Source organism: Herpailurus yagouaroundi, unplaced genomic scaffold (genome assembly GCF_014898765.1).
Source record: "Herpailurus yagouaroundi ecotype Mexico unplaced genomic scaffold, PumYag 322, whole genome shotgun sequence".
Taxonomy (NCBI): Eukaryota; Metazoa; Chordata; class Mammalia; order Carnivora; family Felidae; genus Herpailurus; species Herpailurus yagouaroundi.
In genome coordinates this window covers 639,849-651,540 of record NW_024412539.1, presented here as the reverse complement: position 1 = coordinate 651,540, position 11,692 = coordinate 639,849, and the positions used below count along the sequence as shown (strand labels likewise).

The 11,692-nt window shown below is 47.3% G+C and overlaps 1 protein-coding gene across 6 annotated transcripts in view; it reads right to left on the bottom strand.

Moving 5' to 3' along the window:
• Positions 1–11,689, bottom strand: part of ACP6 (acid phosphatase 6, lysophosphatidic) — a 26,989-nt gene extending 15,300 nt beyond the window's left edge. For 4 of the 6 annotated variants that reach the window (XM_040462487.1, XM_040462488.1, XM_040462492.1 and 1 more), the window contains exons 1-5: positions 11,011–11,689; positions 3,438–3,566; positions 3,192–3,322; positions 2,777–2,856; positions 1–85 (exon numbers count right to left, since the gene is read on the bottom strand). In XM_040462487.1, coding sequence (XP_040318421.1) covers positions 1–85; positions 2,777–2,856; positions 3,192–3,322; positions 3,438–3,566; positions 11,011–11,226 — 641 coding nt within the window. In that variant the 5' untranslated portion in view covers positions 11,227–11,689. The remainder of the gene's footprint in view (positions 86–2,776; positions 2,857–3,191; positions 3,323–3,437; positions 3,567–11,010) is intronic. The other 2 variants (XM_040462490.1, XM_040462489.1) reach the window with 2 other exon arrangements.
• Positions 11,690–11,692: the final 3 nt, after the last annotated feature.

Below are 11,692 nucleotides of genomic sequence, written 5' to 3'. Positions count from 1 at the left end.
GTTCTCTCCTGCAGGCTCCAGCAGTTCTGGTAGTTGGGGTACAAGACTTCAGAGCTTGCTTCATCAGTGTGGATGACGATGGGTCCTGGAAGGAAGGTGAGAGCACAGGCAGGAAGAGGCTTCAGCTTGTCCCTCCCAGCATCCCCACCCCCTCCTTCTCTTGTCTGCTTTAGGAGACAGATCATCAAGGTCACTGCTTCAGGACAGTAACTGCCTTGAACATGCCCTGGCCTTGCCAACAGCAGCTCTTCTATGGGCTGAGAAATGGAGAAAGCAAGGAGCAGCCTTGTTCTGTCTGGCACAACCCCTCCTATTGGGCCACATATGACTAGAGCAGGTACAGACCTGGATCAGACTTGGGCATTCTAACAAAGAATGAGCTGTCCCGGACTCCATCAGAACTAGGTGACTTTCTTGCCTCTTAAAGTCCAATCCTATAGACCAATATAGTGACTCAGCGCATGACAATCTAAGGAAAGCCACCACAAGGCCACAAATCCTGTCAGACCCCACAGCCTTGCCTAAAAGGAAAGCCAGGTTTCCAGATGAACTGCTAAGAACCACACGTTAGACCACAAATAATGTTTCTTATTATACAGTTGACCCTTGAACAACCCGGAGGTTAAGGTCACCAATCCCCCCATGCAGTCAAAGATCCATGTATAATTTTTGATTCCCCCAAAACTTAACTACTGATAGCCTACTGTTGACTGGAAGCCTTACCAATAACATAAATAGTTGACTAACCCATCTTTTGTATGTTATATGTATTACATACTGTATTCTTACAACCAAGTGAGCTAGAGAAAAGAAAATATTAAGAATAAGAGAAAATATACTTTTATAGTTCTGTACTGTACTTACAAAAAAAAAAAACAATTTATGTGTAAGTGGACCCATGCAGTTCAAACCCATGTTCAAAGGTCAACTGTATACCTCGCAGGAGCCCGCTACTACTCAGAGCTCACAAGTACCTTTATCCCCTCCCATCAATACCCAGAGAAGGTGCTCTAACACCTTCCAAGGCTTTGCTCTGTGCCAGAGATGGCAAGGGCCTGTGGCAGCTTCCTTTGCTACACAACTCAAGACCGACCTTCTCTAAATGGCAAAGAGACAGCTGCTGTCAGCAGCTCTCCGGAATTCACTCCGATCAATACAGGGTGATTAGGTGAATCTAAGCCCCAAAGAGCTATTATTCCCAAACAAAAATGTGACAGTCAAAATTCTAGTAGCATATGGTAACTTTACTAGAATATCAAAATTCAGACACACTTTGTCAGGCAAATGACCAGAGGCCCTCTCCAGACAGATGTGTCCTCTGAGCGGCAGAGTGTAAAGATGAAGAGTATTGGATTCTGAAGCCAGACTGCCATACTTTGAATCCCTATTCCACCATTTACCAGCTGTGTGTTCCTGGGAAAGTCATTTAGCCTCTCTGTGCCTGAATTCTCTTATCTGTAAATTGGGGATACTATTGCCTACGGCCCCGGATTATTACAAGAACTAAACAAGTTAGTAGATACAAAGCTACTAAAAAAGCTTTGGGACATGGTCAAATTCGAGTCCCAGGGCGTGTGGGTCCAGTGGCTTGTGGTGACACCACTTCCCTCTCTGTTGGGAATATGGGGCAGTGTCAGTCCGAGACCTGCCTGTAGGTCAGCCTGCTTTCAAGAAACAGCTTTCCTACTTTTGGTGTTTCAGAGGAAAGGGTATTTATTTGCCTCTTAGAAGCTGGGCAAGTGAAGAGCTCTCAGAAGGCCAGGCACTGTGGACTCTTCCAAAGCTCAGGGGCTCCTAAGGGGCAGCCCCTCTGTTTGCTCTATGTTACTCAGACACACCCTGCTTGTGCTCAGCAGCCAATTTCAGCCGGAATTAGCAGCTGTATCCAACCCCGACTAGGGTAAGGCTGGCCTCTTCTGGCCTGGAGGTTTCTATTCTTTTACATAGTTGTTGTTTGTTTGTTTGTTTGTTTGTTTGTTTGTTTTTTAATAAGCCTGATGGCAATTTTATATCTATTTGAGATACTACAAAAGAAGCTAAGCAAGAACCTTTGCTTTATAGCACCATTTTAGTATTTCAATATTGGTGAGGTCGTGAGGATATGAAACTCAGACTGGCAATTACATGTAAATTTCAGTCAAGTATAAATGGCAAAATGAAGGTCCCTCTGACAGTCAAAGGCCCTCAATACATAAGATCCATGAGGGAAAATAACACATGTGGTCCTTGGTGGTGAAAAGGCTGGGCACCACTAGCTGCAATCACTCACCGGTTGAACATGTTAAAACCCAAACTCAATAGACTTTCTCAGTGAGGAAAGGCTGAACAGAATACTGTTAATACCATCTGAGTCAGGCTGTGGGTTAACACCAAGACCAAGCCAATGGCAGCAGGCTTGGGTCTCGCCTAAGTGTTCCTCCTGTCTTCCCTCCTTTTCAGCGGTGTCTTACCTAAGCAAAAAGCCCCAGTATTATTCACAAGACCTGGCTGGGGATGCCTTAAGCAGCCTGTGTAGAAGCTTAAGAGGAGAAGTCAGGGGCCAGAGGCACATCAGAGTGGCTGACACATCACCGTGGAGGTGGAGGTCAGGCCGGCAAGGCCAGCAGGAGGCCAGACAAGCGAGGGCCCACCAGAGTAGGCATGCCATGGAAGCCATGTGTGCAGGAGAAGAGAAACCGAAGGAACACGCACTAAGAAAGAGAGGCGGGAGGGCTTTGGAAGGAAGAAGAAAAAGCTCCTCAGGGACAGGGCAGACTTCTAGACTCCAAACTCAAACCTTCTTTCTGACTTTGGAAAAGCCCAGCCAGCAAACATCGGGTAGACTCCAGATTCCGATATATATTAGTGGAACGAACACTGGAAAAAAACAAAAAGGTAGAGACACTCAAAAAAGGAAGATTTGATTCTATACACTGTCTCATCCTACAGAGCAACTGGGAGGCTTTAAGATCACATGAGGGGGGCTATGGGACTGGGAGGAATCCTTTCTCTGCGGGATGGGTGCCCCAAGGGACCCAAAAGCCAATGAACGTGATCTCCACTGACCACATGTTCACAGGATGCTGTTATATAAGGGGAACTGCCCCAAACTACCTTGGGTGAGAATGGGCACCATCCTGGGGGGTCAGTACAGGTTTCCTCATGTGTAAGATCTTAAAATGGAAGCCACGTCCCTTTTACGAGTGACTCACAAGACCTCCAGTGGATTGAAGGTTGGTGAAAGAAAGGGGATGTCCTCCACATAGCTCTTCCTCAGCCTCTGTCCTAGGGCAAACATCTGCTGCATGCCCACATTAGTCAGCTGTCCAGCAAACATGCCTCCCTGGTGCGGGGCAGAAAGAGAAGCATGAAAATACCTCCCCGTCTGCTAAACTCAGCCCAGAGAAAACCATGGAAACTTTACAGGGGGCTTCCCAGGGCAGGGAGGCAATGCTCACCTTGAGTACGGTCTTACGGTACTGAGAGTCGAAAGGAGAATGTGGTTTCAGGCCACCAGCTAGATTGGTGACAGTGTAATCAAACTGAGTTTGGGGTGGGACCTCTAATAGCTGGAGATTCCACTCTGCCTGTTATGACCACAAAAAAACACAACACATTGTTTAGGAGGTTCTTGAAACTTACAGCATTAACATCCAGCAGCACCTGAAAGACATAGCTGGGATCACAGACACTAAACTCACAACCTTCCCATGGGAAGGAAAGAAAGAAGCTTTAACTCCAGCTCCAATTAAAGGAAGGAAAGACAGTAATTTATTATTCCGGGTACCCTCAGCCCAAGCCCTGTTACTGCTCCACTAGCACTGGCTATTAAGACGCTGCTCTGGCACTAAGCCCAGACTGCAGTAAAGGGGAGAAGTCACCAGAAGGCCTGGCATGCAAATACTTGGTGAATGAATGAATGAACAAATGAATGAATGAAAATAATATGACCTCAGTGAGCAGACACTCGTAAGATTTTTCCAGGAGTCAACCTCCAGGTTTCTATGCCTCCCCTGCCCTTAAGGATACATGATGTCCTAATTATGGTATCCTTAAGGATACCTAGTGTCCCTTTGCCTTCCTTTCATCGAGTTTCTCAAACAAGGGGCTGCCCCTTCTTCACCTCTTCACCATCTTCCTTTTCTCCTTACAGTCTGGCTCCTGCTCCGCTCTACTGTCATGGTTTCAAAACATCCCCAGTAGCCACAGGTCTCAGAGCTCCAACTGCCCATGAAACTCTTACACTCGCTGAGTCAGATGTGATGACTCCAATTTTAAAAACGAAAATCTTTTCTTCTTCCCATATGCCAGCTCCTCTCCCGAACACATTACGTTGCTCGCAATGATGCCACAGGTCTCCTAGGCCCCAAAACTCAAACCTCTGACTCTCCCCCACTACTCCACCAGCCGCACTAAACTCTATGGATCACTGGCTAGGAAAAAAGTCATTCCCGAAGGTCCTCCTTTTATCTGGTAAGAGTGTAAAACCTTACTACCTCAGGCAAAAGCGTGTGACTGGCTCCCTTCCCTCCACCCCCACAATCCATACATAGATACAATTCCCTGCCCCCCATTAATCTTGCTAAGCCACTTTCATCATGTCAATAGTTGTTTCCTAATGTTTCAAGAGATAGGCACCTGGCATTCCAGGACTCCTACACCTCGGCCGAGCCCCTGTCCCCTGCTATAGTGTCACTGTGCCTCTCTCCTCCCGTCCCCAGATCAGACCATGCCCACTGCTTCCTCTGCATCTTCTTTCAACTTGCTTCCTGTGCTCGGAGGGACTCCTGCCCATCCAGCTTCTCTTCAAGGTCCAATGATAGCTCAAGTCTTACTTCCCTTCAGTGACTACTCTAGCTTTTAGTGCTTGTCTTCTTAAAAGTACGAGGAACGGTGTTGTAGAAAACAACGTTGTGTGGCTAGAGCGTAAGTGTGGAGGGCTGGGAAGAAATGGTGAAGAGAGAGCAGGAGACCTGTAGCACTTAAAATCACAAGATCATTTAACTCAATTTCCCACTATGCGATTTCCTATTCCTTTTAAAACTAACATTTGAAAACTTACTATGTCTTGTAGCACTGTATCTATCTTGGCCCCTCCCAGAAATAGCCCAGGGGAGCACCACTGGGGGGGGGGGGGAACCCCAGGTTCCATTCACACAAAGGAAACCCTCCATCTTTCAAAGGACATTGTCTTAGTCCCACCTGCAGCCAGTCCTCCAGACCTGGGCCTCTTCCCCCACTGGAGCTGCAGCAACTGACATCAGAAGACTGGGTGTTCAGAGCACAGACCTTCTTCTTACTGTCCTGTAACTATGGCTCCTCCTTCCAAAGTTTTGATCCTGTAACTTGCCTGCATAAAACCCTTCCGGGGCTCACAGCTGCATGATGGCCCCCGCCTCTCCTTCTCTCTCTTCACCATTTCTTCCCTGCCCTCCACACTTACTCTCTAGCCACACAACGTTGTTTTCTACAGCACCGTCCTCGAACTTCCTAGCTTTTCAACCTCATGTTCCTTCTACCTGGAATTTTCTTTTCCCTTTCATCTGAAAAGATTTCTGCTTATTCCGCAAGACAGCTTAAACATTCCCAGGAGCTGTGACAATGGCCCCATGGTCTCAAAGTAGCCTCGGTGGCTCTTTTTGGTGGCCTTTACCAAACCGTATTAGAAGAGCTCCCTTACTAGTCTGTCCTGCTCAGCAGTCCTGCTCGGAGAAGAGAGATTGGGTCGTCGATTTACCCTTGCATTTTGGAAGCCCAGCAAAGGGCCCGTACACAGATGATCTGCCATACCTTGTGGAAGAAACCAAGACTGAGATAGCATGATCCTGCCTTTTCTAGGTTTTCGGGTTAGCAGAGATCGCAAGCTAGATGGTGCTGACGGCAGCACCAAAAACAGAAACTGTGTGCCACAAGAAACCACATGAGGGTCACAGTAGTTCAAAGGAGAGACAGACCTCTTCTGGCTGGGGATTCAAGAAAAGTTTCATGAAGGGATGGCCTTTGAAGTGAAGACGATTTGGAAAAGCAAAGACCTGGACTTGAGAGTAAAAGGTGGGTAAGGAGAGACTGGTATTCAGAATTCCAAGAATAGGAAGAAGCTTGAGCGAAGCAGAGATGGCCAAGAATGCCATGTAGGAAAGAAGTGGTTTGATTTGCTTCAACCTGGGACGAGTTTTGAAACTTTTTTTTTTTTTTAAATAACAGCCCAGTTTGTTGTTGTTAAGTTTATTTATTTATTTTGAGACAGAAAGAGAAAGAGAGAGTGAGGGAAGGGCAGAGAGAGAGAGAGAGAGAGAGAGAGAGAGAGAGAGATGGACAGAGAATCCCAAGCAGGCTCCACGCTGTCTGTGCAGGGCCCGATGCAGAACTCAAACTCCTGAAATGCGACATCATGACCTGAGTCGAAATCAAGAGTCAGATGGTCAGCTCACTGGGCCACCCATGCGCCCCACAAAATTTTTAATTAGCAAATACCAAGTAGAGTTTAACTTTAGATTTCCACATACAAAGGCAAAAACTGGAGTTCCTCTAGTTGAAGCAGGAGTGGGAACACAGAGCCCTAGCCCCTCAGACCCTCTGACGCCACAGGCTCCAGGGAATAGCTTGACAACCAGCAGCATAGATCATAACTAGAATGGGAAGTCTAGATGCAGAAGCCAACTAGAGGAGGGCCTAAGGCCCCATCTAAGGCAGTAGGAATAGAAGGGGTGGATGCTAGAGACTCGAGTCAAACCTGGCAAGTGAGTGGATAAAAGCTTTATGTGGGGGCTATGTTGGTAGGTAAATAAGGAAGGTTGAAGAAAGAAATTGCGTTGGTTTTGAGCCTGGGTTCCTAAGGCGACAAGGGTAATAGAGGTCCTCCTCGACTAAAACTAAGGCCAACGCAGAAGAACAGACAAACTGAGTTCGGTTTTAAGTCTGAGGTACCTCCTTTGCGTTCCCAGGGCTCCCAGCATAGGAATCTCTTTTCTTTCTCCTTTAGCACATCTTAAAATTCTTTTACAGCCGAGGCTGAATTATCCATCCTGGTAAGGCCATTGTCTAGCACAGGCTCCGATACCAAGTCCACAGGGTCTATTCAGCCTCACTTAAGAAATCTCCTCTTATTAGCAACATTCACCAACAGAGGATCTTTGGTGTTTCCCAAGAGATGACTCCTGGCAGTCCAGTTCATGCCAAATCTACAACGCACGTTTTCAAATTTTTAAGACTACACGATACACTAGTTCCGTACATGGCGTCTAACCGCGGCGGCCCCCCCCCCCCCCACCACACACACTCTCATTCTTGTTCCTGCTCTTCAGCTTCCGAGTTCATGGCAAAGACTAACTTTAAAATCTTACTTATTTATGCCCCATTTTTAAGAACTTAAAGGAGAGGATAACAAGACCTAAAACAGAGTAAGACAACCCATTCAAAGTAGGCAAGAAAGACAAAAGCAAACAAGTATGGGGACAAAAACTGGATACGGAAATAAAGTTTCTCAAAAAGGTACACTCTAAAGACCCACGGATTTCACTGTAGGTGGGCCAAAGATTCAGCGCTAAGCTTTCTGGCTTTTATGAAGGGAGAAACTCGATCAGCTAGACAAGCTTAAAGATAAAAGCAAGCCAACTGTTCAGGAGAAGCACACCACTTCTAACGCGAACAGACAAATTCCTCCCAAGGGTCCTCATAAAGAGGATAGAGTAATATAATGAACATCTTTTCACTAGTCACAGCAACGAGTTCTGTGGGATTGTTTCTCATAGTTTTCTCAACACAGAATGATGGCATCTCACCAAAGCACATTTCTGTGAAGACAGTACTATACCAGGATTGATATGCTACATTCCAGAGGTAAAAGACAAAATCTACATAAAAGTAAACAAAACCCTTCCAGGTGTGGATTTTAGAATAAAGCGGTGGTTTGAAACCTTGGCTGCACACTGGCATCACAAACAAAACAAAACAAAACAAAACAGCCCCATCCTGAGCTCATCACATCTGGATCTCCTGGGATGGGGCCTCAACTTTGTTAATGCTATCCAGTCCAGATAATTCTAAAGCTCCACCAGAGAAAATGTTGCCATGTCTGGATGCTCTGGGCCAGTTAAATCAGAATCTCCAGAAGGGACACCCAGGCATCAATATTTTTGAAAGCTCCCCATCGGAGTCCAAAGTCTTTCCAAGAACAAGCAGTCATGAACACTGCTCCAGAGGAATGAATGGGGCTATGGGCACATCCTTCATGCCACGCTTCCTGAATAGTGAGTGCTTCTCTTAGCTGAGCTCTGGGTAAGTACTGAGTAACAATTAGACTAACAGTACGCCTTCCAGCTGGCCTACATTACCAAATAAATAGGAACCCAAATGCCTTAATCAACAGTGGAACTGAGATAAGCTAGACTTTACTTTATAAAAACTGGAGGAACCTGCCTGAGTTGGAGGCCATCTTGCCTAGAGGTGAACTAAGGGAAATCTGAAAGCAGGGCCACACTTATCTTGTGAATATGTACTTGAGTCGAATCTCATGATCAGAAAAAAATAGCCAACCAAGTTCCAGAGCTTATATTCCCAAGCACAGCTAAAGGAAGACAAATTAAGTCAACAGCCATTCAAGCCAAATGAAAACAACTCAATAACACACCTCGTTTTAAACAATGCTGCTCTCTGAAGATTTCTGAGATAACTGAATGAAGTGACTTGTCACTTGTATTCATCCATTAACCAGTCACAAGCCTGGAAACATCTACCAAAGGCAATTTTCGTTTTAGAATTGCTACCAGGTGGTCCCTTCTGACTACAGTTAGTAACAGAACCAGGAAGATTAGAAAATCCCAATAACAACCGTTATCAAACTGGACCTTGAAAAGAAAACCTGAGAGAAATCATCCAGAAACAAGTTACAGGGAGCCAAAGACACAGGCTCACAGCCTAAATGGAAAGAGGTTTGGTCCCACCCCTGGCATTTGTGCTAATCGAAGATGTTTAATGCATTGGCCTGATGTCTAGAGAATGTGAGCAGGCAGGAGGTGACGTGCCTTCCCTAACTGCAAAGGGAGGCCATGGACTCAGATGCTTCTTACTTTGTGGCTACACAGACGAAGAGAATGAAGCTGGCATTCTACCTGAGCTACAAACTGCGCCTTCCAACAGAATGGCAGAAGGTAGCCATCACACCCCCGCTAGCTCAGGAAGAAGTCCTAAAAGAATCTAAATCTTTCTCAGGCCTTAAGGGAGTATATATCCGGTATATATTAGGCCCAAGCCTGGACACTCAGACTTTAATTCTCTGCTACCACTGATAGCTTTGTCTTTAACGTGATGAGTCTTCTATCCCTATGTTACTTTCCAGCCTTTCTGTAACAAGAATAAACGAAGAAGGGGGGAGTGCACATGAGATGGGCGATGTGCAAAAGTCACAAGGAAGATTTAGTAAAAATAAAAAAAGGGAGAGTAAGGGACTGAAAAAGCATCAAAAAGAAAGGAAGGAACGGTGGGGGTGGGGGTGGGCGGGGGAGGAGGGAAGATGAGAAAAAAGAAATTCCAATACCAGATGGAAAGTGGTACAGCCATTCAGAAAGGCTAACTAGAAATCTGGTAGCAGAATTAAGTGCCTGCCAAAATTTGTTTATTCATGTGGGAGGTGCTTTAAAGGTTGGAGTTCATGTGTGGCCAGCTTTAAAAACCAGATTTTTAGTTGGACACTGTGAGGACACAACCCTAAGGGTTTCTGGAAAGCAACGATGATCATGAAGAGAATGCCAAATATGAGGTTTAGACATCTATTGAACTTGCTCCAACATCAGCCTGGAGGACCAATTAATGCAAAAGCACTCCACAGGTAAGTGTGACAGCTGGGGGGCCTGAGGATTTCAGGCTGCCTCTTTATCTTCGCTGGGAAGCCAGTTCTTCAATTACAGGCCTGCTTGCACCAAAGGCCAGAGACCTCAACTGCCTCTCTCCAAAAATCAAATCCAGGAAGGTTAATCATTAAAAAGCAAACAAACAAAAAAAAGAAACAAAAACAAAAAACACCTAGAGGCTCCTGGGTGGGTCAGTCAATTGAGCTCAGGCTCTTGATATTGGCTCAGGTCATGGTCTCCCAATTTGTGAGTTGCAGCCTCCTGTGGGGCTCTGCGGCTGACAGTGCAGAGCCTGCTTGGGATGCTCTCTCCCTTTCTCCCTCTCCTGCTTACTCTCTCTCTCTCTCTCTCTCTCTCTCTCTCAAAATAAATAAACAAACATTTAAAAATAAATAAATAAATAAATAGAAACTATTTGTGCTTTAGTCATAATTACCCTGGCCAAACCTGGCAGATTTTAAGACATTATAAACACAGGACTAGCCAATTAAAAATGTTTTCCTACCTCAAATCCCTTCCACGATAGTTTTAGAAACCCAAAATAGAAAATAAGACCCAAGATACAGCACTTATTTAAAAAAAAAAAAAAAAAAAAGCCTTCAAGGATCTCAAATGATCTCCAGCAAACTGAAAGCCGCTGTGATACCTGTTTCCAAAGATGTTGACCTCTGCTACCCGCTGTAATCCCAGTTATGGGGGTTCCTGCAACTCTTGACAACCTTCAAACAGTCACACAGAAATGCACTACACTTTCATTCTCAAGTTGACCCAAGTACCTGTTAGAAATGCAGCATCTCAGGCTCTACCCCACACACCTGCTGGATTCGAATCTTCATTTGAACAAGATCCCTAGGAGATTTCTAAGCCCTCCAAGCAGCGCAGTGCTACCAACTGTGCTACACCACTGCCATCAATCAGGGGTTACAACTAGAAGTCCCCGGGGTGCCCAACATCCGGGGTGCCCAACATCCGGAGGGTACGAGGAGGATGGGCGGCTAGCAGTGCCAGGCCAGCCCCTCTGCTCAAGGTACTGCAGTTTTCATCTGGTCTGGATCCAGCCGGAATCCCGCTCGATGAGGGTAAAACTCCCAAGGTGTGTGTTTCGGGGCCAGGCGCCCGGTCCGCCTGCGGTCGACCGCCCCGGTCCTTGCCCCACCAGTACCGGCCCCGGCCGACCTCTCACCTGCTCCCGCGGGAGCGGCTTGAGAGGACTCCGCGCCCCGTGTCGGAACACGACCTGCACCATTTTCAACTCCAGCAGACTCCGGTCGACAGGACGCTGGCTAGGCGCCCCCGGGGTCTCGGCCCGGGCCACCCGCCGCTGGTGGACGCAATACGCCAGCGAAGTCAAGACGCCCACCGGGGCCCACACGCGCACGCTGAAGACACGGGTGATCATGGTGGACGCCCCTGCGGGGTGAGGCTGCACGGGGCGGATACGAACTTTCCGCCCGCGCCGCGGCTCAGCGGCCGCTTCCAGATTCCCGGGAATCCGCGGGGGCGCACATCCAGCCCCCAGCCAAGCTGCGGCGACCGCGGCGACTCGCGGCCCTGGTGGGGGGAACCCCAAGTGGGAGCGTGGCGGGAGAAGCGGAGGTGGGAACAGCGAAGACTCCCCGGGAGTTTTAACTCGGGTAGGGGTTGGCCACTCCCGCAGCAGACACCGGGGGGGGGGGGGGGGGAAGGTCGGCTCCTTATCTTTCGCCCTCTAGGAAACCTTAAAATTGTAATCCCAGTTTGGCCTCCGGGGCTCCGAAGGGACGGGAACCAGCCCTGAGATCGTCGGCGGCTGAGACTCCACGAACACAGGTGACCGGATTCCACTTTTCGGTCAGCAAGCTCGCACACTACCACTGCAACAACTC